Source organism: Oncorhynchus kisutch, linkage group LG30 (assembly GCF_002021735.2).
Source record: "Oncorhynchus kisutch isolate 150728-3 linkage group LG30, Okis_V2, whole genome shotgun sequence".
Lineage (NCBI taxonomy): Eukaryota > Metazoa > Chordata > Actinopteri > Salmoniformes > Salmonidae > Oncorhynchus > Oncorhynchus kisutch.
In genome coordinates this window covers 17,431,445-17,459,118 of record NC_034203.2, presented here as the reverse complement: position 1 = coordinate 17,459,118, position 27,674 = coordinate 17,431,445, and the positions used below count along the sequence as shown (strand labels likewise).

The 27,674-nt window shown below is 41.4% G+C and overlaps 1 protein-coding gene across 3 annotated transcripts; it reads right to left on the bottom strand.

Moving 5' to 3' along the window:
* Positions 1-421: 421 nt before the first annotated feature.
* Positions 422-27,674, bottom strand: LOC109874474 (la-related protein 4B). Of its 3 annotated transcripts, none has more exons than XM_020466373.2 (17): positions 27,189-27,674; positions 24,544-24,677; positions 15,717-15,876; positions 14,862-15,026; positions 14,454-14,532; positions 13,673-13,809; positions 13,304-13,407; positions 9,504-9,614; positions 9,205-9,258; positions 8,620-8,877; positions 8,189-8,298; positions 7,713-7,985; positions 7,379-7,427; positions 6,885-7,052; positions 6,457-6,635; positions 6,101-6,212; positions 422-5,906 (listed from the first exon to the last, which is right to left on the bottom strand). In XM_020466373.2, the coding sequence occupies exons 2-17, from the start codon at positions 24,622-24,624 to the stop codon at positions 5,583-5,585; spliced, it is 2,364 nt and encodes a 787-aa protein (XP_020321962.1). In that variant the 5' UTR covers positions 24,625-24,677; positions 27,189-27,674; the 3' UTR covers positions 422-5,582. The 3 variants fall into 3 exon arrangements, with proteins under 3 accessions (XP_020321962.1, XP_020321964.1, XP_020321965.1); XM_020466375.2 differs by having other exon boundaries at positions 6,891-7,052; XM_020466376.2 differs by having other exon boundaries at positions 7,379-7,406.

The following is a 27,674-nucleotide window of genomic DNA, read 5'->3' as shown; positions in this document are numbered from 1 at the left end:
AAGACTCCTGAACAGCTAATCAAATTGATACCCATACTATTTGCATCGACCCTCTCCACCCCCATTTTTACACTGCTGCTACTGGTTAACTACGCAGTCACTTTACCTACATATTACCTCGACTAACCTTTGCCCCCACACATTGACTCTGTACCGGTACCCCCCCGTATATAGCTTCGCTGCTGTTATTTCGTTGCACTTTTAAATTATTATATTTTTTTACTTCAGTTTGAGTAAATACTTTAACACTTATTTATCTAAAAACTGCATTGATGGTTAAGGGCTTGTAAGTATTTCACTGTAAGTTCTACCTACACCTGTTGTGTTTGGCACATGTGATAAATACAATTTTGTATTTTATCTTGATCTGCCCCCAGACATCGCAGTATATGGGACACACACACACACACACACACCTCAATAACAGTGCCTAAATCTTTATTTTTCAATAAGCTACATTTTTCCCTCCAAATTAGACAGCTTAACATGACACAAGAGTAACTTAAATTATCAATAGTTGACATGTACGCTTGATTCCAGTCTTAATGGAAGAATAGGTAAGAAATCAAAAGCACTCAAAGATACCTCCATGAACTACTGTTATGTTCATAGGTTCTTCTCTCCCATAAAGTCAGCGATTGTCCACTGCTGTTAGCGTAACATGGTATGGGTAAAAATGAGTTAATTGACCACAGTGAGTTGATAGTGAGACAATGGCTGTGTCTCATTCCAGTCAGTTGGTGCATTGTCACATCACTTTAGAAGCAAGGTCAACTTACAACAAGCTGTAGCCGTTGCAAAAAATACATGGCACTGTCAAACTGGTGAGACGAAGCAGATCGAAGCGAACTGGGCAAGGAGAACGAGACGGCCTGATATGAGAGACTTTGTCTGTGTACAGTAACACAAGGAGAACAGCCCGAACATTACAACAGGGCTTTAGTAGTGCGAGCAAAAGAAAGAAGAAAAAGTTCAACACAAGTTCAGTCAGTCTTTCGTACTGTAAGCAGTGCCATCATCTTCTGGAGAGATGAACCAATAACATTGAATGAAAAATCATTTTCTCATCATCATGCTGCACACACCTAGCTGGCGAATGAACCTTGGGTTAACTTGACCGTCAGTCAACTTTGCATGTGTGTTTTATACTTCTGCTGACCCCAGGTGGTACAATTCACGCTCACACACACCCACAGTGCCCAGCCTGATAACATATCCATACCCAATCTGCAAAGACAACAGCATTAGCATTTTGCATTAGATAGGCCTACTAGCATAGACCAGCTTAAATTCACAGACAATCATGCCTCGACTTCATAAGCCAGATCAGATACCCGGTCAGATGCAGGTTGCTATGAGTACTTTGTCTAATGTCAGTGGTATCAGATTTTAATTCCCAGTTTAATAATTCTGGACCAGCTACACTTCCCATGAGTAACAACAAATATCAAAATATAAATGGCAGGCGCTTAAATATTATGTACAAGTCAAACAAACTGCCAGGCTGAAACAAATTAAATGGCACAGTTTTTTTTGCCACATTAAACGCAGTCCACATGTGTGATCAAATGATACAAAAAGACAATGCACAGTATGTTATACAGTGTGCCAGAAACCATTTCTGCAAGAAAATGAGAAGTGTAAAAAATATCTACACTATTATGATTGAGTCTAAACACTGGTAAAGCCTACCAAAAAACTAAGTACAGTTATTACTTCTGGGGGACGAAAGTTCTGTTGATGTACATTTTCATGAAAAACAAAAAAACTCAAATAAAAGCAAAATGACAGAATATCAACCATGCTTAATCAATTTGCGCCAAACGATTAAAGGTTGTCTGGTACAAATTATACCGTATGCTGCTGAGGAATTGACATTGGTTGGGTGTGAAAGATTATGTTCCTGTGCTTCAAATGTGCTTTACTGTGATTCATAAAGAACTGTTTTATGGGCCAAATCACACATCAGATTGATATAAGCTGTCTGTCACAGGACAGAGTATGGACTTTGTACTGTCATTTGAAGATGTGTATTTGTACAACAGGTAGGTTCTCCCATTTTCTCATTGTGCACAGTGAAGGGGCTAAACAACAGAAACAAACACCTGTTTGTTGAGAAAACACATGGAAATGGAATGAGAATGACATTTAAAAAGTTACAATCAGACAACCTGCCCACATTGCAAAGTGAGGCAGACGCAATTCTTCACATCAGAACAATTTTTTTTTTTTTGAGAAATTCAAACATTTAGATATCCTACATCCAGCTCAAAAGCGACATTAATAGTTCAACAAGATCAATATATGTTTTTTTAAATCATTTTAAGGTACCTCTTTATATTTTCTGATTATTTACAACTGTACAAGCAAAGCACACAGTTCAAAGAACATATTTGATACAGTATTGACTATTTTGCATTTACAGGATTTATATCTCCCCCCAAAACAAACAGAAAATAAAAACAAGGAACAAAGTTAATCAAAAGAGAGTTGAGATAAATTTTACAAAACCAAAATGCTGCTAGATTTGTACTTTAAGACCAAGTAAGACTTCTGACGTTAGGTATGACTAAATATTTCCATGCGTCTCCCTTAGTAACATGTCGGGGTTTGAAAAAAAATAAACTAACTCTACGTTGTCTCGTATAAAAGTTAAGGCAAAGTCATTTTCAAGTTTAAATAAAATTCAAGTTTTTAAACACCGGATGGAAATTATACATTTGAAAATATATAAAATTGTATATATTTTTTTCTTGAAAAGAAACTTTAATGATCTTATGGAATAAACAGCACTGGTTTCTAAATAAGCAGATGCGGTACAACATGTCTTTTATACCATCTCAGGAAAAAACGACAAAAAATTATAATACATCTGCCATTTAAGACCGCCCATAAGTGCATCTCAGTCCTTCAGAATCAAACTCCCCAAATAATGTGTTTGCAAACCAAACGGCATGCAAATCAAAAGCAGCAATGACTATCAATACAGGCAATGTCTCCTCTCTCCGAATTAAGTCCTCTTTTCTAAGCAGAGTACTCCAGGGTAGTGCCTTGTTGCAGGAAGACATCAATGATACACTAAAGAAGCGCACAGGTTCCACTTTTTTTCTACTTAGAGATTTATACAAAGCACAGAGGGGAATTTGGAAGCTATATGGTTGTTGTATGGAGAGCCAGGTGAAATCTCCAGAAGAAAACCATGCTAAAAATAAACTGGGCATTTCTACTGTATGGAGGGGAAGGTGTTGGAACAACCAACAGTGCTGCCTGCTCTGCCTAACCTTTGTCCAAACTGAAAGGACTCAGTGGCTGCTCAGGTTTACAGCATCCAAAACAGGTCAAAGGTCATACTCTGCCTGCTCACAGGGTGCAGTTTACTACTCATATTTTCTGAGTGTCACCCAATGACTAAAGCTATACCTTCATTCTAAAAGGGCTGCCTCATCTTTTACCTTAATATCTAACATTTGTAGTGAAGGAAAAACCCCACTTCTTCCTTTCAACCAATTCTACTTAATTGTAAATGTTTTGGAGCCACCAGGATTTCCTAAACTCAGTCTTGGGTCCCCTCCTGTGTGCACATTTAGTTTTTTGCCCTAGCACTACATAGCTGATTTAAATAATCAAAGCTTGATGAGTTGGATATTTGGATTATTTGGTTATTTGGATTAGCTGTGTAATCCTAGGGCAAAAACGTGCATCCGGGGAACAGGACATAGTTTGGGAACCTTTGATCTAAGGTGTGAACCCACATTACAATTTGCTACTGTAATACTGAATAAACAAACCGCTTTATAAAAAATAAAAAAAACACCACGTACCAGTGGTTTCATAATTCACTACCTAAAATGGAAAACAAAATCAAATAAAACACCACTGCAAAAATAAGCCATTGTTAGTGGAACTCCACAGGTTTAAATCAATGAAAGTGAGCACAAAAGAAAATAACTAAAGACTAAAGTTATTTTTAGTATGTCTAGTAGGCATTTACATGGCAGTAAACAAACAGTTTAACTCGTGTGAATTTCTCCATGTAGAGGTTAATTGAATTAGTCAACATTTAGATCTTCTGAAACTGATTACCCTACCCTGCCACAGCATTAATAATAATGCGCAAGTCAAATGGAAAGAAAAGTTGAAATCCAAGAAGGAGAACTACATTTGTTGTATAACTGATATTTTAAAGGGCTTATAATGTGGCTATCAGCAGTTTCAATATTCCTCTTTACATTTCAGAGAATATGAAACTAGATTCACATGTTCCCTTTTTGCTTCTGTATGTCCAGAATCAAAACAAATAGTGCAAAGTTTAGTTGACGACATGTATCAAGTATTATTTTCTAAGTACAGTACCAGATTCATTGAAGTAACACGTTCCAGGTTCATCCTCTAGCACCATAGCTATCTAAAATAATGAAGTCACTGCACCCTGCCAAAATCCTACTGCCTAATCCTTATAGTAGCCTAGCCACCTGCACTGCCAACATGTGCCCGCTGAACTAGTCTTTGATATGCTCGTTTCACAGCTAAATTTAGAAGGAGTAGAGTCACCAATAGCCACCACGTGATGAATTTATGCGTTTTTTTTCTGAGATGAAAATACATGTAGATTTCTACTGACACTGATAGTACCTCTCTCTAAGAGGCCTAACTAGCAATGTGCTTTATACGGCTAGGAAACAGACTCCTGTGAATGGGATAGCAGAAAACTACATTTTATTGTTTACCACAAGGAATAAAGACTTTGGCGCTCTTAAAACCACCAGCACGCAACAACTAGAGGTACTTGTACCAACAATCAAAACCAGTATGCAAATAAATGTATTCTCCTCATATGCTGGTGTTACAATGACAAAGAGTTCCGTGTTGGCAAAAAGAATCTCAGAAATCCCTCAGAAAGTAGGTCTTCTGTGGATTTCAGTGAAGTCTAAAATGACACTAGACTAGTTGACCTTGCATATGAATGTAAATATGTAAAAACAATTATGGCTGCGTCCCACACGGCGCCTTTTTCCGTATGTCGTGCACTACTTTTGACCGAGAGTAGTACGCTACTCAGGGAATAGGGTGTCATTTGGGACGCCAATCTCATGACTGACTGATCATCTCATCCTGCAATGGAATCACATTACATCTTAGGACTGCATACAACATACAGAAACACCCCCCACAACTAACAAGATCTAAACCGCTATTCCGTTACTCATCCACTTCCTTTCATTCACTCACTGGGTGGCTTCCAGTCTACCTACTCTCACAATATTATCTTGGAAGGCAGTTTGGACATATGAATTTATCCCACTAATCTGAACAAGAGTTCATTTGACTGATTGACACAAAATAATGCAAAAAAAATCCAAATGAAATAAACCTCCCAAAAAAATAAATAAGTAAAGATGAACGGTTCTCTACATGCACACCGAGGTGCTATTGTCAGTAAGCCCTGATCCAGAAACACATCCTCTCTATGCTGTGACTGACTGATGATTTTGGGATAGGTTGTATTTCAATAGCCCTGACTTTTTCCAGATTTTTTTCCTCTCACACATTTGTTTTGAAATTGACTTTATTGCAGTTGGGGGTTACTGCAGGTACTTTGGGGGGGTGTTGAGATCTTTGCTGCTGGGACCCTTCCCTGGGTGGTGGGGAGGTGGTGAGGGCCACCGGCCAGTTGGTCTCCGGACCTCTCGGGGTCTGCCTGGGTTAGCAGGCTTGGAGGAGCCTGGGTATGTCTCTCGGGGGGCCTTGGGCTCGCCCCTGTCCCCTGGAGCTGCGTCAGGGCACTTCCTCTCCTCTCCTGTGGAGGCAGCGCTGCTGGCTGGCTTGACCTCTTTAGGGGCCTGTAGTGTCGGAGCGTGGTCTTTAATCCTCTGGCAGATCTCAGCGTAAGAGGGCTTTCTCAGTTCCTGAACACAAAAAAAGCTAGATTGTAGATGATTAATTTCATAGGACATTGACTACGCACCCTGACATGCATTAAAATAAGAAACACAGTCGTTACCAACCACAAGTTAGCATCTATACCTATCAAAAGATCTAGATCAGCTAATATCAATAATTGCACCTGGTTGTTTAAATGCTTTGGTGAACCAGCACTTACTGTAGCAGCCCCATTGACTTGAACAGATTTGCTAGCGGTGTACAGGGTGTCAGTGACCAGCTCCACAGAGACCCGGTTCTCCTTCTGCTTCGCCTCCGGAACTTTCACTTCCCTGAAACACACACAGTATCTCACAATTCATTCACAAAGACGAGTAGGGCATGAAATGCTGCTAAGTCAGTTACGTTAATTTTTTTAACTATCTATCGTGTTTGGCATGTTTGATGAGGAAATAGAGACAAGTGTGAGAGAAAAGATACTGTATGATATGAATAGAAATAGTGTGTGTGTGTGTGTGTGTGTGGGGGGGGGGGGGGGGGGGGGGGGGGGTTGAAACACACGTGTCATATACTCACTCTGCGGGTTGGGAGGGAGTGGGGATAGGGGCAGGGCCCGGGGCTGGTGCTAGGGTCAGGGCTGGGGGAGCAGCGGGCAGGAGGCTCGGGGGCTGTGGAGACGTGAAAGTCCTCAGTGGCTCCTTGGGTCCCCCTGAGGGGAGGAGGGCACCTGCACCGCTGGCATCAACACTTACATTCTGGAACGGGGTGAGAAAAACAACACATCAGGTTCCTACTGACAGCAAAGCTGAAATGTTGAGCTAAGTGATTCACTATGTTGGCTTGGAGATGACAGCTTGGCTGCATCCCAGATGGCACCATATTCCCTGGCCAGAAGTCTATGGGCCCTGGTCAAAAGTAGAGCACTACATAGGGAATAAGGTGCCATTTGGGATGCACAGAGTACGGTGGCCTGGAGATGACCGCTTGTGGTGGTAAATACTGACCCTGACCTTTGTGGCTCCTATTACCATGCTGGCCAGTCTGTTTTCAAACATGTTGTCAGGGGTCTTGAGGTGGCCTGCGGCCCCAGGCAGGGGGGGGAAGCTGGAGAGCCCCAGCTCAAAGCTGGGGGACGGGGGCTTCTGAGGAGGGGGTGACTGGGTGGCCACTCTCTATACAACAAAACAGCATCAAACACCGTCAGACAGGGTGGACACTCCCTAAGCAACACCGGAGTCTGCACAAGTCAGTCAGAGAAAACAACCTCTGCACCCTACTCCCTTCATAGAGCACTACTTTTTACCAGAGCCTATAGGGCGGGTCAAAAGGAGCGCAGTATGTAGGCCAGGGTGCTAAAGCCAGCCTGGCAACCATACCTACAAAATCCCTGCAATACAAACATTCACAGGTCACAGCCTTCAGCATCAGTACTGATGGATCTTTCTCAAAGTCAAAGACTAGTTTAAGAGGAGAGATATTTAAAAAAAGATGTACTTACTGTAAACTTGTTGTCATCCCTCTTTTTCCTAGAACCATAAATATTTGTCCTTTAAGAGAGAGAACATTTGAAAGATTCACTGACATTTTTTTTTATCTATTTGAAGCCAAATTTTGCCTTAGATTTCAATTCCAAAACATTAGCGCCATGCGCTCTCTCTCGAAAAATTGTAATGCGTCCCAAATAGCACCATATTCAGCGCACTACTTTTTACCAGATCCCATGGGCACTGGTCAAAAGTAGTGCACTAAATAACAAATATAGTACCATTTGGGACACAACATATGGATGTCTATGGTGGTGAAGCTCATGCAGATAGTGGATGATCACTTACCTTCCACGGCCCATGCCCAGTGAGTAGTCGGTGCTGACGGGCTCCACCCGACCCGTACCGATGTCCCTCCTGGGGTAGGTCATGGTGGAGGGGGGTAACCTGGTTCTGTTCTGGCTCAGGAGCCGCGTCGTCTGGGGGGAACCCCGGGGCACCCCGTTCAGGATGCGCTCTGTGGGGAAGTTGAAGATGGTGGGGTTGTCCAGGAGCCCTGTGCCACGCTGATCTGCATTGGGTATTGTGGGCCTCAGGTGAGGTTTATTGTGAGTGTGATTCCTGAAAAATTCCACAAGAAACACTGATCAATAATGTTTAAAGATCCTACATCATTCCATAGAATTGGAATGAGCACACATTATGGAATTATTGACTTGAATGGGGATACCTGTTCTACTCATTCTATTTCTATAATACAAGCACAGTCATGTGGACATTCTTGGTAGTATCGTGTACATTAGATGGAATGTCAGTGTACCCACCTATTCCTGGGAGAGTAGTGCCTAACACCAGCAAGAGGAGACGTCGCTGGTTTAAAACTATGGGATGTTGTAAATCCATTTATGAATTGGGTGTTGTGAAATGATGTAACCTGTTGAATATAGAAGGAAACACTAAATCAATTACTTTTATAGGAGTTCTAGTAGCATATAATACAGTGAAGTTATGAAATCTCTCATTTGATGTCTTGTAGGTTTGTGGGTGGTAGGTTTGAAAAATCCTGGTAACTTCTCAAACATTTTTAATTTGTATCTAAAATTCCCAGGTTTTCCAGAAACACCGGTGGGAAGATTCCCAGAATCAGGAGAGAAAAGGCATAAAATCCATGAATTTCCCAATCAGAATTTTGGGGATTCTGCAACCCTAGTCTGTATTGTAGGTTTGTAGGTGTGTGCATGACTGTTGTCCTCACCAGTGAAGGGTCTATGAAGCTGTGGGTGGCTGACCAGGCCTGTGGAGTGATAAGGCTGTAGAGGGGGAACTGTTGCTGAGGGCTGTACACTGGAGGAATGTAGTACGAGGTGTAACGCTGTTGTTGTTGTTGTTGTTGTTGTTGTTGTTGTTGTTGTTGCTGCTGCTGTTGTTGAGCATATGGGTTCACCTCCACCGGGCGGTAGCCATTCTTTGGCATAAAAGTGTTGATAGCAATTGCCTTCGCCTTTATCCGTGCCTGATTGGGGTTTAGAATTTAGAGTTCCTTAGAAAATTGATTTTTCCTCAAAAACAAATATTCAAAGTAGGCATTTTTCAAAGCGGTGCACAGAGATTTGAATAAATTAGCCACATTTCTCCAGGGTATTATTTCACGTCAACTCTAAATGAACCCAAACAAACACTGTAGATTGAATTGTTGTTATCATCCACTGGAAGTTGTTTGGGGGAAAGCATTAGTTGCTGTTATGTAGACAGAAAAAGGTTCTGAAGCCCCATACTCCAGAAAGTACAGTAAATGGGTGAAGTTAACCTTAATTAACACAAAAAACATGAATTAGCTTACCTTAATAGGTTTCCCTTGGAAGGTTTTCACTTCTTCACGAAGATACTGATATGCCTAGAAAAAAAAAGGTTAAATGAACACTTCAGAAACAGCACAAAATATATCTTCAGTTTGTATACCCGCTGAGAAGGACGTAAGCTCAAGGCCAGTATAAAACCCGGTATGGCCACAACTAGCGGTTGTAAAACCAAACATAGACCAGCCATACAATCCTAAAACATGCTATGACATGCAGGGGAAAAGTACAAAATCAAGAGCTATGATCACGCAATGGTGCGACATTCCAGAATGTTCCTTACCTGTTGTGCATCTGCTTCTGATTCAAAGGTGATGAACCAGTTGTCGTTGTAGGCAAACTCAGAATTTATGAATTTAGGTAAGTTCTTTCCTTTAAAAAGAGCCTCGACCTCCTGCAAAACAAGAGCAAATGTCAAGTTTAAAAAGGGATAGTTCAGGATTTAAGTCTTCAGGTCCAGCTAGCATATGGTAAGCTAGTTAGCATTGGCTGGTGAAACTCTAACTTTCATACTGGACACAGACACATACAAAAATGTTATCCACGAGTTAATCTGCCTCTGGAGAAGCAGATAAAGGACTTCATTGTCAAAATCCTGATCTATCCCTTTAGTAATGCCAAAACGCCACAGGAAATGTGAGCAAGTTCCTGGTTTTGATTGAAAAGCTTAGGGCGGTCTAAGCCACTGCCTCTGGAGCACATTGATCGAGCATTGGTTAGAATCTGGCTCACTGCTTTTTCAACACACTCCCTCTTGTATGTATCTGTATCCAACAAACAAACAAAAATAAATTGGCCCTATCAATGTCAAATATTGTCAATATTCCCCAATGGGAGTACAGTTCAGACTGAAATAACACCATTAAAATGTTTGGAATTCTAAACAGCTAAAAACATCACCCTTTAATTTGTCACACTGCATTAATTTTGATAACCACCCACTTGCACAATAGCTGAAACCTCTAAACACTGTATAAACAATGTGTCATTGTGTTCGAATACTCATACTAACTGTACTATTTGACGTGAATTGAGTATATAGTATGCTTATTTGTCATAGTATGGATATAGTTAGTATGCCAAAAGTTCCCGGATGTCATACTAAATTCGCCAAAATATGGAGTACACAAGCAGAGGACACTATTTCCGTACTTTAGGGACCATAATGCAATTCAGGAAATGGGCGTAGCTTCACATCATTTTCAGATTTGTAGAAATTGGCGGAACATATGCAGTCGAAGTACAACGAGAGTGGATACAAATTCATTGCTTTAACTAATTATGACAAATGTTAAGAAAATGTTGAGCAAAGTAATGACTTTTGAAATAAGTTACCTTGCACGTTATGTTGGCTGGCAATGTTAGTTACACGCTTACGAACCACATAACATATCATTACAGCAGTATGTACCGGTATATGGTTAGCTAGTTACCTAACGTTAGTTGGCTACTTATACATCAAACTAGCGAGTATATTAACTATAGGTTAACTACCCAACGTTTATTGACTTGATTATTCCCATTATTCTTAGCTTAGCTAAATTGTATAGTCGTTCTCAATGGACATTCGGGTGCATTCGTAAATTCGCTCTGGCCATCTACTCCAATTTCAGAGCACTCTCGTCTGAGTGTACCAGAGAGCAGAATAATGCATTTTCGAGCGCTCAACACCTGTTGAATATGGCCGGTGTCAGTAAACGTCAGCAAAAAAAGCATAATTAAATTGTTGCCAGGAGCATAGTTAGTCACCAACGTTCTGGTTAACCAGCTCTGCTAGGGCGAGTAAAATGGTCAGAGTGGTCTCATTTGTGTCTGGAAGTAGCTAGCAAGCAAGCCAACGTTAGCTTGGGTGCTTGACTGCCGTTGTAAGTAGAGGTCGACCGATTAATCAGGGCCGATTTGAAGTTTTCATAATTGGTATTTTTGGACACCGATTACATTGCAAACCACAAGGAAACTGCGTGGCAGGCTGACCACCTGTTACACAAGCGCAGCGTCAAAAGAAGCCAAGGTAAGTTGCTAGCTAGCATTAAACTTATCTTATAAAAAAAACGATCAATCTTCACATAATCACTAGTTAACAGCACATGGTTGATGATATTACTAGGTTAACTAGCTTGTCCTGCATTGCATATAATCAATGCCGTGCCTGTTAATTTATCATCGAATCACAGCCTACTTCAACGTCGTTCAACGACAAGTTTGGGCAGCCTGGCTTGTTGCGAACTGTGTTTCCTCCTCACAAAGACCAGAATTAATTTGCCAGAATTAAAAATGAATTATGACATAACATTGAAGGTTGTGCAATGTAACAGCAACATTTAGACTTAGGGTTGCCACCCGTTCGATAAAATAAGGAACGGTTCTGTATTTTCCCGAAAGAATAAACGTTTTGTTTTCGAAATGATAGTTTCCAGGTTTGACCATATTAATGACCTACGGCTCATATTTCTGTGTTTATTATATTATAATTAAGTCTATGATTTGATATTTGATAGAGCAGAATGACTGAGCGGTGGTAGGGAGCAGCAGGCTCATAAGCATTCATTCAAACAGCACTTTACTGCGTTTGTGAGCAGCTCTTAGCAATGCTTGATGACTTCAAGCCTATCAACTCCCGAGATTAAGCTGGCAATACTAAAGTGCCTATAAGAACATCCAATAGTCAAAGGTATATGAAATACAAATGGTAGTGAGAGAAATAGTCGACGCGTCAGAATTCCTATAATAACTACAACCTAAAACTTCTTAACTGGGAATATTGAACCACCAGCTTTCATATGTTCTCATGTTCTGAGCAAGGAACTTAAACATTAGCTTTTTTACATGGCACATATTGCACTTTTACCTTCTTCTCCAACACTGCTCTTGCATTATTTAAACCAAATTGAACATTTTTCATTATCTATTTGAGACTAAATAAATGTTATTTGTGTTATATTAAGTTAAAATAAAAGGGTTAATTGTTCATTCAATATTATTTTTATTATTACAAATAATAAAAAATAATTTTTAAAAACAATAAATAAAAATAAAAAAAAATATTTTTTTTTTAAATGGGCCTATTAAATCGGTATCAACTTTTTTTTGTCCTCCAATAATCGATATCGGTAAAGGCATGGAAAAATCATAATTGGTCAATCTCTAGTTGTAAGGTCAGCACGCTCAAATCAACCCTACTCCTCGGCCCCGAACATCCAATGTGCCCCCCGAAAGGGAAACGCTCTGAATTATAAACTGACAACGCTCTGAATTTACGTGCGCATTTGGCACTCCAGATTGAATTTAAAAACACCCTTGAAATGTCTTACTAGTAATTTGTTATGCTAACTAGCTAGTTAGAAGTCGCATAGCAACAGCATCAACTTCCGGTAGACAGGCGAAGAGCTAGTATGCTCAACTGAAAGGATACTGTTAGTTTACAGTGTACTAAAATTAACTAATAGTATATACTCATTAAGTATGTAGTATGTTAGTATGGGTACTCGAACACAGCTCATAACATATTTAACAGGGTGTCAACGTCGCAAGATGGAAGATGAGTAAAGAAATAAATTGACAGACATATATACCAGTATGACTTATGATTCCAGGAAAACGACTCAGGGTTGTAATCATTATTCCAAACAGCTGCAAAATGAAAACTACTGTCTCTATTGGACAGGTTCAGCAAATGGAGGGACCTACCTGAATCTGCCCAATAGAAAGCTTTCATTGCAAAACTAAGTTTTGCAACTGTTTGGAGTAATGATTACACTTCAGGTAGTGTGCTGTGCACTCAACAGGAAATGACCTACAATGCCCTGGTTAAAACAAACATATAGAATAGTCACATAAGAGCTTGTACGAAAAAGACCTTGTCTTGCTGAAACTTGACAGATTTTTTTCCAGTCTGCCATACTGGATACAGTCAGTCGAAGGTAAGTCATTGTTTTCTTTTAAAATGGTCCAGACAGAATGTCCCAAATGACACCCCGTTTCCTATGTGGTGCACAGCCCTTACTGTTCTGGTCTAAAGTAGTGCACTACATAGAAAATAAGGTACCATTTGGGACTCAAACGGCAGCTAGCCAGTGAACATACCTCAACAGGAGTGCTCTCAGGGACCTCTCTGAGGATGACGATGCAGCGGTTCTGGTTGGGTCTCACCTTCTCCCCCTTCTCATCTACCTGGACCAACGGCAGAGCTACAGGGGCAGGGCAATATTCAAGTCCAGTGAATTTATAATCAAAATCTGAAAACCTTATTGCCATGGAACAAATGTTGCTAGGAATTGGTGTTGTACAAAGAAGGTGAACTAATACAACTGAAATCCATATGAAACCAATCCAAATGAAACATCTATTCCCAGCAATGTCTCTTTAGTCTCAATAACAAAAATTGCTGTTAGTATCAAGTTAATCAGAAAAAGTTCAGTGAACGATAGTTTCAAATAGAAGGGTGTCACTTACATCGTAGGATATGAACGATTAACTCCACGTCCGTGCTGAGTTTCTTGACGTGGTCCAGGTTAGCTACCGTCACGATTGGCACATACTGGTCACTATCCATCTGAGAGATAAGGTACATGTCGCTGGCCAGGTTCTCCCTGTAAGTGAAAAGAGACAAGACAAAACGGTAAGTCACTCCCTGTAGCCTAAGTCACTCCTCCCTCCCCACAGCACCCACCAGGGAATTCTTGACAGCATGAAATAAAGCTTTCATTTAGAACACGCCTCCCACAAAGGGCCAAAGAGAACTAATGAGTATGCAGCCATTGTGCATCATCACAGTGACATATTTCACTGGCTGTATTCTAGCATGGGCAGCACTTGATTACTATCAACAAAAACTATGGCCCAGCATCGACACATACTGTATGGGGAACAGCATAATAAATGGAACAGTAGTGGTGTACATTACTCCCCTAGCTACCTCCCCTAAGAGCCAATTAAAGTTTGGTCAGGCGGGTTCTGTATTCTGTAATGGCAGAGCTGTGCCTCTGTGCTGCACGGCTGTAGATTATATGGTTTCTGCAGCACAGTGTGCCCAGTGCATTATTGGCTGTATTGTAGTAGGCAATGTCTATGTCCCAAATGGCACCCTATTCCCTATATAGTGCACTACTTTTTCCCCAGGGCCAATTGACCAGAGTACGACTGGCACTGGTCAAAATGTCGAAAGTTGTGCATTATATAGGGAATAGGGTGTAATTTGTGACACAATCAGTGTATAGTATTGACTGTTACTCACCGGGACAGACAGAACTCCAGGGTCTTCTTCAGGTGTTCCCGGAGGTCCTCCTGACAGCTCTCCTGCTGGAGCTCACTGTCTGCTCATCGGGGGAACAGACAACACAACATTCACTTTCATGCAGAGACCCTTCATTTCATTCAACTCACAGGTCTTGTCCCAAATGGCACCCTATTCCCTATATAGTGCACTCTAATGACATTAGACCATTCATTATATTACACGCAGTCCCCTTTAGGTACAGGTTGTTTAAGTTAAAACAAACTCATTGATGCATACATTTCTAATATTCTAAAACACAATGTTGCAGTGCAATGAGAATACCATTTATATAATTGTGTATCACTTTCATAGACGCTTTGCTCAACTCAAGTGAATGGTCTCCACTCCAGTGGATGAGGATCCCACCTGTGTGAGTTGCCTCCTGGCCAGACTCTGGGTATGCAGCAGGGTCGGAGCCCTCCAGGGTGACGGTTGCGGCCATGGGGGCTGGCTCTGCCATCACCGGTGGAGGCTCATCTGGGTCGGCCAACAGGGGCTCCTCAAACACTTTGTCTTTGCTGGCTTCATAGCCTGGACAGAGTAAAACAGGAAACAACAATCCAAGCTGTTAACACAAGCTACAGTCTTCACTGGCTTCATAGTCTGGACAGACTTAAAAGGACAACCAAGAAAGCCGTTAACACTAGCTAGTAATACCGCGATGGCTTAAGTTGAAGAAACAATAGGCCTACATGTTATGTAGTACTAGTAATACATTGATCTATACAAGGGGAAAGTGAGGTAAGTAATCTAGATGTTAAAATGGATACCATGAACATGTGACTACTTTAAATCACCACAAAGAACTTCACATAATGAGCTAGGAGTAAAATGTAGATGTGTCAATCTGAATAAAACTGGTCCTAATTGATCACCTTCATGTCCCCACCAGTCCCTTGTTAACTGACACGACGGCTAAACTTGGCTAATCTTAACGTCCGCACATAAAATGATTCTGCTTATTATGTGTTAGAAGGAAGGATGGGTTGGTAATATTTATAGCTTTCCCTCTGACTAAATTCAGTATAAATGATTCAACCCATGGCTGCGCCATGATGACAGGGGTTGCGCACCAAATGGCACTCCAATCCCTACATAGTGCACTACTTTTGACCAGGACTCTGGTCAATAGTAGGGCACTATGTAGGGAGTAGGGTGCCATTTGGGACACGACCCCTCTGTTACCGTGGCTATCTCCAGCCGGTACTTAAAATGGCTGACCTTCTGGCCCAGGGTCAGCCGAGTTGCTATCACAGCCATCCTTCCATGGCTGGAGAGCAGGTGTGTTCGCAGTCCCAGTCGCAGTGGCGGTGTCCAGGTTAAGCATGTGATTGGCCCATGCTTTTGCATTGGGGTTCAGGTCAGAAAACTTGGCAGATTCCTGTGGCAGGAGACAAGATAGGAGAGTATTATATACATGAGTTCAGATAGGCCTCCACACTTCAGCAGACAAAAGAAAGGAGGGGTACTCAACAACAATAACAGGAGTACAGATGTATAAGAATACTATCAGTATAGCAGAATATAGGCTAGATCAAGGAATAATGAGAAGGTACTCTCCAGGAATTTGACAATAGTCATTATTTTTAAGGCTTTGCCCTTCAACCTTGCGTACTGTTCATATATCTATAATGTTACCCCTTGGCGGCATTATCAGAAAGCATGGCATTGATTTTCACTGCTACGCAGAAGATACACAACTTCACATTTGTGTCAGAGGATTTCAGCTGTATTAGTGATTTAAATAGTTGGATGCTCACGACTTCCTCCAGCTAAATCAAGGCAAGACAGAGGTACTTGTTGGAGCCAAAGCACAGAGCAAATCTAGTCGCCCATTTTAATTCATGGGCAATAAAGACAACACCAGGTTTTTTTTTTTAAACTAGGTGTTATTTTAGATTCTGAACACACTTGGAACGTGACCAAAAAAGCATTTTTTAACCACCTGAGGAACATTGCAAAGGTGCGGCCGTTTCTCAAGCTGATAGAGACTCTTCCATGCTTTTATTACAAGCAGTCATGACTACTGTAATCCTCTCCTGTCTGGTCTACCCAAGAAAGCCATTGGTCAACTGCAAAACATACAGAATGCTGCAGCACGGATACTGACCAAGACCAGACGGAGAGCACATATTACACCGGTTTTAAGGTCTCTGCACTGTGAGCTTTAGAATACATTTTAAGATTCTTCTATTGGTTTTTAAAATCAATCCACGATTGTACACCTCAATACATGTCAGACATGCTTTTAAGTTATATACACCCAGTAGGTCCCTCAGGTCCTCTGGCAGTGGCCTTTTAACTATCCCAAAGCCTAGGACTAAGAGGCATTCTTTAGTGATTATGCCCCCAGCCTTTGGAATAGCCTGCCAGAGAACGCAATGGAGGCTGAAACTGAGGACATATTTAAAAGATATCTTAAAACACATATTTTAGATTTGCTTTTCCTTAGGGTGCTTTTTAGTCATTCAGTTTGTCACTATCTTATGTTTGTGTGTAGTAAATATTTCAGCTTTTATTTTCATTGTTTGTTTTTTCCTGTAAAGCACATTGCATAGCATTTCTGAAGTGAGCAGTATAAATAAAGCTGGTTTTGATTTGTGGTGTGATCATACAAATACCAATGTGCAAATAGCAATGTGCAAATAGCAATGGCCACAAATGTGTGTTCATCTCAGTACAGCAAAGCTGATAGCCAGTATGAAGAAACTACTATGCATGCAGACAATGATTGATGATATAGGCTACTTCATCTTGTCAGACTTCATCTTGTAATCCCTTCTGGGATTACTAGTTATCCCAGAAGTTGAATAGCCTAAATGTCTTTGAGTTGGCCTAGTCTTTGAGTTGAGGCAAAAGACTCCGTGAGAAAATGCTAGTGTAACCTAAATGTTTCCCTGTCAGTTCCACAGAAGAAATCAAGGAAAATATACACAAAATGTTGTCAGAAAAAGGTTGACAGAGAACAAACTGTTTTATATAGCCATAGCTACATCATTGAGAAACCGGAGGATATGATAAATGCATTAAGTAAAATCAACAATGATAGATATCTGGCATAAGAGATATCAAGACAACATACTTAAGACTGCAAACATGACAGATTGAGCACCACTGCTTTGGGCAAAGAGAAGTCTGGACATACTCACAAGAGATAAGTAAGTGTTCTGCCAATTCCTTACACAAGACTCACAAGCTATACGGCTGTAGCGAAGGGCTTTGGTAAAAGCCATACTAGAGTCCTGAGGCAAAGCGGCATGTCTGTAACAGTTACTCTCCGCTGCCTACAGTAAGAAAAGAGTCCAGGAGCGCATCCAATCATGCCCTGCACACTCCGGGCTCACAGTCATCGCACCTGCTGCACACAGTGACGGTCCATATGGCACCTCAACCACATTCAGAGCCAAGCACAACACAGACTACTTGTATCACCTCTTGGATATTCCCAGAGCTTTCTGAGCACACCAACCAAGAGTCTATTATCCCCTGGTTATTTCCAGAGGTTTCTGATTCCCAAGCATCACACAGCTTATTCAGCATGCCCTCCTCGGGCTTCTGCCTCCCATAGTCTTCACTGCTCTTTGATGCTTCTGAGGCTGTGGCTGCTTCTGTGGTCCGTCTGTGCTGTCAAACTGCCTCTAGGTCACGAGGAGCGACAGGTTGTAGGGGAGAGAGAAAATAAAAAAATGAGACACACTGCTGCCGAGGTGTCCGACGTGGCAGCCGCTGATTCGTCGCTGTCACTCGTTCCCATTTAATGGCGCTTTGGTTTCATCACTGCTGCGGCTACCCTCTGAGTCATGCGCTCTCCATCAGAACATCAAACCCACGTCACCAACGAACAGACATACTGATGGCTAAGGTGGGTTATTGTTAAATCCACCTGAGCCAAAGACAGAAGCTGCCTGAGGAATGGATTATCCAGTGTGTACACTAGGCTTCTCCTGAGGAATGGATTATCCAGTGTGTACACTAGGCTTCTCCTGAGGAATGGATTATCCAGTGTGTACACTAGGCTTCTCCTTTTGCAATACACACCTCTACGCAGACGACACCATTCTATATACTTTCGGCCCGTCTTTGGACACTGTGCTATCTAACCTCCAAACAAGCTTCAATGCCATACAACACTCCTTCCGTGGCCTCCAACTGCTCTTAAACGCTAGTAAAACCAAATGGATGCTTTTCAACCGGTCGCTGCCTGCACCCGCATGCCCGACTAGCATCACCACCCTGGATGGTTCCGACCTAGAATATGTGGACGTCTATAAGTACCTAGGTGTCTGGCTAGACTGCAAACTCTCCTTCCAGACTCATATCAAACATCTCCAATCGAAAATCAAATCAAGAGTCGGCTTTCTATTCCGCAACAAAGCCTCCTTCACTCACGCCGCCAAGCTTACCCTAGTAAAACTGACTATCCTACCGATCCTCGACTTCGGCGATGTCATCTACAAAATGGCTTCCAACACTCTACTCAGCAAACTGGATGCAGTCTATCACAGTGCCATCCGTTTTGTCACTAAAGCACCTTATACCACCCACCACTGCGACTTGTATGCTCTAGTCGGCTGGCCCTCGCTACATATTCGTCGCCAGACCCACTGGCTCCAGGTCATCTACAAGTCCATGCTAGGTAAAGCTCCGCCTTATCTCAGCTCACTGGTCACGATGGCAACACCCATCCGTAGCACGCGCTCCAGCAGGTGTATCTCACTGATCATCCCTAAAGCCAACACCTCATTTGGCCGCCTTTCGTTCCAGTATTCTGCTGACTGTGACTGGAACGAATTGCAAAAATCGCTGAAGTTGGAGACTTTTATCTCCCTCACCAACTTCAAACATTAGCTATCTGAGCAGCTAACCGATCGCTGCAACTGTACATAGTCTATTGGTAAATAGCCCACCCTTTTTCACCTACCTCATCCCCATACTGTTTTTATTTATTTACTTTTCTGCTCTTTTGCACACCAATATCTCTACCTGTACATGACCATCTGATCATTCATCACTCCAGTGTTAATCTGCAAAAGTGTAATTATTCGCCTACCTCCTCATGCCTTTTGCACACATTGTATATAGACTCCCCCTTTGTTTTCTACTGTGTTATTGACTTGTTAATTGTTTACTCCATGTGTAACTCTTTGTTGTCTGCTCACACTGCTATGCTTTATCTTGGCCAGGTCGCAGTTGCAAATGAGAACTTGTTCTCAACTAGCCTACCTGGTTAAATAAAGGTTAAATTAAAAAAATACCCAATAGGCCTTTAGGTGTCAGATGAACCTGTGTTTAAGTAACACACCAATATCCATAACCTACATACAAGTGTCAGGGGTCACACTAGCTTTTAGAAATCGGCATTTTCAAAATGCAGACCATCCAAAAATGTGCATTTTAAACCATTTCACCCAAGTTGTATATCAAAAGTCAAGTGGTGGTTTGCAGTCAGGGTTGTGAAACTATACATTTTTAATCTGATGACAAAAGTGCAACACTGTTTGGCTAGCAGCCACACAATTAGCTTATAATTAAAAAGCCAGGCCATTTTGCATGTTTATCATAGAAAGAACGAAGCTAGCGACATTTCCTACTGTTTTGTATCATAGAAAGAACAAAGCTAGCTACATTTCCTACTGTTTTGTATCATAGAAAGAACAAAGCTAGCTACATTTCCTAATGTTGTGTATCATAGAAAGAATAAAGCTAGCTACATTTCCTCATGTTTTGCTTCAAGTTCATCTTGCATTTTAACTTGCTAACAGAGATCAGTCAGAGCGCTGTCTGCCGATCCAATGTCGTTTGTGTATGAGGGAATCTGATTTCTGATGATAGCAAATATATTTGTCATGGAGTGGAGAAGTGCAACTGAAAGACAACATTAGTCCTTTTACATTCATGATTTGGAACTAACTGTGACTGAACCAGAGCAGAAATAACAATGTGATTTTTTCCTGTGTGAAAAATGCAGAATTCTGCATTAACATGACATCGTTGGTACAAAAAGCCTTAATGGAAAACTTGGATAGTTATGATTCTCTGCTGTGGGAAATTCAAGAGGCTGAGTATCCAAAGGGGAGACAAAGTAAATCCAGCTTTCTTCAGAGTTATATAATACATTGATGGAACAGCAACAAGGCCCTTTGCTTTTCACTGGGAGCTTCTGTCTATTTGCCTGGGTCTATTTATAAAAATACACAAACTTTTAAAAAACACTGCATTAGGCTATAAACTCAATGGGCTGTCTGGTCAAGCATTTTATTTTACCTTTATTTAACCAGGTAGGCTAGTTGAGAACAAGTTCTCATTTGCAACTGCGACCTGGCCAAGATAAAGCATAGCAGTGTGAGCATACAACAAAGAGTTACACATGGAGTAAACAATTAACAAGTCAATAACACAGTAGAAAAAAAAAGAAGAAAAAAAAGAGTCTATATACATTGTGTGCAAAAGGCATGAGGAGGTAGGCGAATGATTACAATTTTGCAGATTAACACTGGAGTGATAAATGGTCAGATGGTCATGTACAGGTAGAGATATTGGTGTGCAAAAGAGCAGAAAAGTAAATAAATAAAAACAGTATGGGGATGAGGTAGGTAAAATTGGGTGGGCTATTTACCAATAGACTATGTACAGCTGCAGCGATCGGTTAGCTGCTCAGATAGCAGATGTTTGAAGTTGGTGAGGGAGACAAGTCTCCAACTTCAGCGATTTTTGCAATTCGTTCCAGTCACAGGCAGCAGAGAACTGGAACGAAAGGCGGCCAAATGAGGTGTTGGCTTTAGGGATGATCAGTGAGATACACCTGCTGGAGCGCGTGCTACGGATGGGTGTTGCCATCGTGACCAGTGAACTGAGATAAGGCGGAGCTTTACCTAGCATGGACTTGTAGATGACCTGGAGCCAGTGGGTCTGGCGACGAATATGTAGCGAGGGCCAGCCGACTAGAGCGTACAAGTCGCAGTGGTGGGTGGTATAAGGTGCTTTAGTGACAAAACGGATGGCACTGTGATAAACTGCATCCAGTTTGCTGAGTAGAGTGTTGGAAGCAATTTTGTAGATGACATCGCCGAAGCATACAACACACACCAAGACAAAACGCTACATCGAAACCAGAGAGCCACACTGAGACCAAGGCAGGAGAAACAAAGAGCCTATAATCCAGTCATGCAATAATGTAATACCCTCCCACATCTGACCTGGCTGCTATAGAAACTGGCCTGACAACTGACTACCATGTCCAAAGCTTCAGAGCATTTCAGGTCCGCTTGACCTTTCCCAATAAAATGCCTTGGTGCCTCCATCCCTCACTGAGGGGAGTGATTCACCTTTCCCCAGTAGCATGATTGGAAATGTTATTTTTGGGAAGCGGTTATTCATTATGAACTATAGACATTGGGGTCGGGGGACATTGTCATCGAGTGCACAGCATGTTTTCATTGCTCAGTCAGACAGCCAGGGAAGTGTTCATTTGTACACAGGGATAGGTTTAAAGTCCCTGAAAAGGATACTAAACAAAACACACAATTTGGACTGGTCCGTCTGGGAGGCTTCTGCCACGTTGAGCTCCAGACCCAGGGTAGACAGACAGTGGACTGGTAATGTGCTGAGCACCCCGGATTCAAACGACCTAAGGGGGGGGGGATGCTGTGTCCACAGGAAATGTTATACTTGTGCATCCTCACAAGCCTACAAGTTCTGGCATATAGCCTAGGTTACAACTAAATGGACGTCTCTTGGACAGCCAGATCCTGAAAACAATTATCTCCAACCTGACACCGAGCATTAACTAGTACTATACTAGAACCAACGACAGGCAGATTCCAGTGAGTGGCAGCAGCATTGGAGTCATTAATGTAACAGCTTTCACATTTGGATAAGATATGGCCAACACATAGCTTTAAATAGGTCATATGTGCTATTCATGAATGTTCATATGCCACAGCATATGGCACAGTAGCACTGAGCAGAGCAGCATAGAATAAGATGCTTAACATCACACACTACATGTTAACAAGGAACACATGAAAGTAAAGGTCATTCTTTAATAAGGCGAGTGGCGGGAGGCATAAATAATTACCTTAACAACAAAAGTCCCTGGATTGAGACGTGAAAACAGCATACCTCAAGAATCCATTGGGGACTTTTTCCTGAAACCAATCTTGTTTCCAAACGAATGCCATGTGTTTAGCCTAAATGAAACTGGAAAAAGACAGCAGTGTCTTTCCATTTCCTAATTTGGGAGAATAAGCTTTCCTTTTGGCCCTCATTTAGGCTATTCAACTTAACATTCTTTCCAACTCAAGAGATTGACGAACAAGGGGAATTTCAATATGTGTAGCCTACCTGCGTCCACATGCTTCTTAACAAAATGTAGCCTACAGCATGCAAAGACAACATGCTCTTCATCTAATAAAACATACAAGCCTTATGACAAATCTATTGAGCGAGAATGCCAGCCACATAGCTGCACCATGCAAGGAGAGTACAGCACTCATGTGTTAAAATGAGGACTCCTCATGAGTGCCGTGCTCTCCTTGCATGGTGCAGCTATGTGGCTGGCAGTCTCGCTCAATAGATTTGTCATAAGGCCTGTATGTTTTATTAGATGAAGAGCATGTCGTCTTTGCATGCTGTAGGCTACATTTTGTTAAGAAGCATGTGGTCGCAGGTAGGCTACACAAATGGCAACCTATGTAGGAAATAGGTTGCCATTTGGGATGTGACCCCAGAGACACACACATCTCCATTGTGTGAAAGAAGTGAGGAGTATTTAGGGGTACCAGTACAGGAGTATCTTGGAAACAGAAAATACATGAAAGCTTGCAGCAGAACCATGACTGAGGTGTTAAAATGCCAACTAAAGAATGTCTGTCCCTATAAATACTGTACACTTAATTTTAAAAATACACTTAGTGATGAAAGCACCAGCAGGTAGCCTAGCGGTTAGAGTATTGGGCCAGTAAGTAAAAAGCTGCTAGCCAACAAGTTGAGAGAAAAAAAACAGACGATGTGCCCTTGAGCAAGGCACGTAACCATAATTGCTTGAGGGTCGACGTTGATAATGACAGACCCTGGCTGTGACCACATTCTCCGGGGGCACCTCAGGGGGAGTTGGGACATGCAAAAAATAAAACAATTCCAATTCACATGTGTATTAATACACACCTGTACATGTGTGAACTAGGACAAATATAAGCACCCACCAAAGTATTATTATATAAATGACCTCGGCGCCAAACAGCAGTTAGCATTGAGGAAAAGTCGTCGCTTGAAATTGAGGAAAAGTTGGGAGTCCATGAAGCTACAATGAGTCAAAAAAATTGGGTTACAAACACAATTACAAATAGGCCTAAGTGTCAGAAAACATTAAATCAACTCTTGCAGCAATAAAACATGCATTAAGTGGGAGAATATAGCCAATTACACAGGAGAGCAACCAACATCTTTTTAAAATAGAATTAGGCTACATCATTGGGGAGGTAAGCTATGTTTACCAAACCAGTTCAGAGAAGAGAGGTTTCCCCTACTTTTGTAAAGCATACGATGAGAAAACACTGGTTCAGATGATCGAGAAGTATAGTTTTAGTTAAAAAGACACGTGTTTTTTGCCTGGTTTCGTTTAGATTTCCCCGAAATTCAGTTTCTCCGTTTGATTTTGATGGAACCTGAGAAAACCACAATTTAATAGAGAAACAACATTGAATGTTCTAAGTCCCCAACAATGTTTAAACCACCTTTGAGTTTGGCGAAAATTGAGAAATGTTGATATGAGTGCAGTTGCTCTTTAATTATACTGTGCACCTAGCAAGAGGCTGTTGTTTAGCAGTGTTTTTGCAGCGCACATGTGATGGTAAAGTTAGCCAAACCAATACGAATCACTGATGCATCCTGTTAATGCCATGATAAACGTGTGCAAATTAATACATTTGTTACATTTAGTTGATTCCCTACATTTAGAATATCGTTGAAATCCGTTTTAAAATGTATGGATTCCGTCCGTGTTCTCCGCATTGGCGTAATTTCTAGGAGCCTACTATTTAGTACCTACCAGATGAGAGCTCTCTTTTGCTTCTTGTACTTGCTGCACCTGTGGTTCAGCTACAACTTTTGTATCCTGGTCAGAAGTCATGAGCCGTCTACTTCTTGGCTCCTCAGGGAGAAGTCTCTTTGTCACCAAGTAAGCTGCAGATAGAGAAACAAATAAGTTTACCAGGGTTGTATTCATTAGTGCACCCCATAGCGGAACGTTTTGCAACGGAAAACGAAACCAAGTGTTTCATATTGAACAAATTCAGGTAGGTGCCTCCATTTCGTCACATTTGATTCCTTGTGAATATGCATAGAGAAAACACTGCAGCAACCAATGATGTAGCTCACCATGGAAGTGCAAAGAAATATTTCATTAGTAATATGTGTCAACAAAACATACATGCAATCTATAAGTATGAACACCATTGGAAATGTCCCTTTTCTATCCAGTAGGTCCAATTTGTAAAGAAGTGATAATCCCCCAACAATCGAATGCCTGTCTAACATGAGCTCTCGTTGTGTTCGCAAACAAAGCAGAAAAATAATGGCATGGCTGTAAAGCTCACGACCTTTGACCTACATACTCTTTACCACAGACAGTGTGAGCCGGGCTTAACAGACCATTGTAAAGAATTAAACAGATGCTTTTCCATCAAGCAAGGCACAACTAACTACAGTTATCAAAGCAATTGTTTCAACAAGTCAACAATTGTGCTCATTTCTTGCACAACTAATTCAGAGATCATGGCCAACAGTTACAAGGTACCCACACTAATCTTTAACTGTCATGTTTAATATTGTGTCATGGACCTATTTGACAAATGATAACGAGTTATGCCCATATAAGTGTTAACCCTGTATGTAATTGTCTAAAAACATACAGGAAGGTTGCTCTCCAGGAACAGGGTTGGACACCCCAGAATTACGCCAAATTTCGAGAAGTATTTTTGGAAATTTTGTAAACATTCAATTTTGCTGATTTGCATTGTCACTTGAGGACTGTGCTGTTGTACAGTATGCAAGCAAAGTTCTGGTCTCCACAAAAATGGCAATTTAAGCAGAGTTCCAACAACTGTTCACTACAAGTGGTGACTGCAATACATGCCATCAGTGATAAATTACATGATAGGTTTGATATAGCCCACCAATGGCTGTCAACAGTTGACAAGTTCCTATTGAATAGTCCCTACCTCAGACAACTTGACAAACAGACAATTTTACTATTTCCATCATTGGTACTACCCAACTTGTTTGCACTATGCATTATCATTTTTAATTGAGATATTCTTAGCACATTTCAGGAAAAATACTGTGGATACTATAGTAAGATACAGAGCAGGCCTGTTACTTCAGTCTCCAGCTGACAAGTTCGGCAGAGACCATGCGATGAGGTAAAGCCTGCAAGGAGGATTTCCATTGTGTGTGTGTTTTTATTTGTGAGGACAGGACGATGGTTAACCTAGCTACCAGATTAAGCTAGCTAGTCAAAGCTCTTTTGCTAACTAGCTACCTATGGAATTGTGGCAAGAGCCCAAACAGATCTGAGAGAATGCTAGAATCATGGTGGCATGTGACTGCCATTTACAGTGATTCTGGCTAATAAAATACTATAAAGTAATGCTGTGTAAAGCCCGTTCAACTACAAAGTTAACCCCAACTGCTGGAAAAAGCAGAGTATCATCAGCATTCAGTGAAAGATGGCGACCTCCAGCATGATTCACCTCCATCAATCAATCAAATGTATTTATAGACCCCTTTTTACACTGGAGCCAGCCGAGAAATAGCTCAAAACATACCTCAATCCAGGAATGCGAAATGCATTGTACCCTGAACTGCCCCAGTATCCCAACTATTACATCGAGAAGATTGAACGACTGCTAGTTGTTTAGCAATCGTTGAATCTTCTTGGTGTAACAGTTGGGATAATGGGGCAATTCGGAGTACAACGTATTTCTCATCCCTGGATTGAGGTACGTTTTTAGAGCCATATCTAGTTCTGCAGAGACTTAATATACACAGGAATGTTGTCTGACCCTAGTGCTGCTGCAAGCAAGTAGGACCTTCTGGCTATTCTAAAGGCAAGACACCAATTATTATGTGCACCTGACGCTCCAGACAAGGCCATTCATAGCTCGCCAATTTAGCAAGTAACCTAGCTGGTAGTTAGATAGCAACGTCTGTAGCTACCTAACTTCGACGTCACTGCGGTGGCACATTGATTTGCTGACGAACAAAGTCACGAAACATTTAGCAACTAGCTATCTGTGCCAACGTTACCTGTCGAATAGTGAATACTGAGCTAGTTAGCTGACTAGTTCCCAATCAATTCACGAGCTAAGTAGCTAACGTTAGCAAACGCAGCCACTTCCATATTCGTGTAGTTAACGTTACGTAGCTAAAAGTAGCAAGATTATAACGTGGGGAGTTTACTAGCTAACGTTAGCTAGCAATGTATTTGCTAAAAACAACGCACAACAAACAAACCGCGTTAGTTGGCTAACTTGCTAAATTAGTTTGACAGCCGCTTCAGTAAACTTGAATTTATAACTTGCTATCGTATAGCTAGTTATACGATATTGTTATAGTTCTAGGCAGCTACCGAACGACAGTTAGCAACAACGAGTAAGCGAGCTGGCTCGTTACTAAGCAATGGGCGCTACTCACCTGTCAGCTCTCACTGCACGACGATGCAAAGACTTGTGGTAAGCAAGGCCTTGAATTGGCTTCCTGGCTGAATACGCACGATATTATCAAGCTAACGAGCACGCTAGCTACGATTTACTACAGTCTTCGAATGAGCAATAACAAGCGGTTGGGTGCTGGGATGGCAAAAACAAAAAGAATACCCGCCCTTTTAGCCAAATCTCAGAAAACAAAATACCGTAACGTTAGCTTTCCTAACTAGCAATGCTAGCATATTAGCTTAAAAGTAGCTATTAACTTTGCACTTGTTTTGTGCAGTAGAATTAAAATAATCTATATTATTCTTCGAATTTTACCAAGCGGGGGTTCTACTAGTAGGAAAGTAAATATGGAACATCAACCCAGAACTCTCAATGTGAAGCGTTCGTTAGCTAGCTGGATCACTCGAGGTAGCTACCAGTTGGGAATGGAGAAATTGCTGTTCCAGTTGTGTGAAGATAGCCACAA

Bases quoted from the DNA above. Each gene is read 5' to 3' on its own strand.
- LOC109874474 (XM_020466373.2), bottom strand. From the start codon at position 24,624: ATGACTTCTGACCAGGATACAAAAGTTGTAGCTGAACCACAGGTGCAG. The intron at 15,027-15,716 runs GTCAGCCATTTT...TACTCTGTCCAG, and splicing joins GGCTGACCCTGGGCCAGAAG to GCTATGAAGCCAGCAAAGAC. The intron at 13,408-13,672 runs GTAAGTGACACC...CTGCCCCTGTAG, and splicing joins AATCGTTCATATCCTACGAT to CTCTGCCGTTGGTCCAGGTA.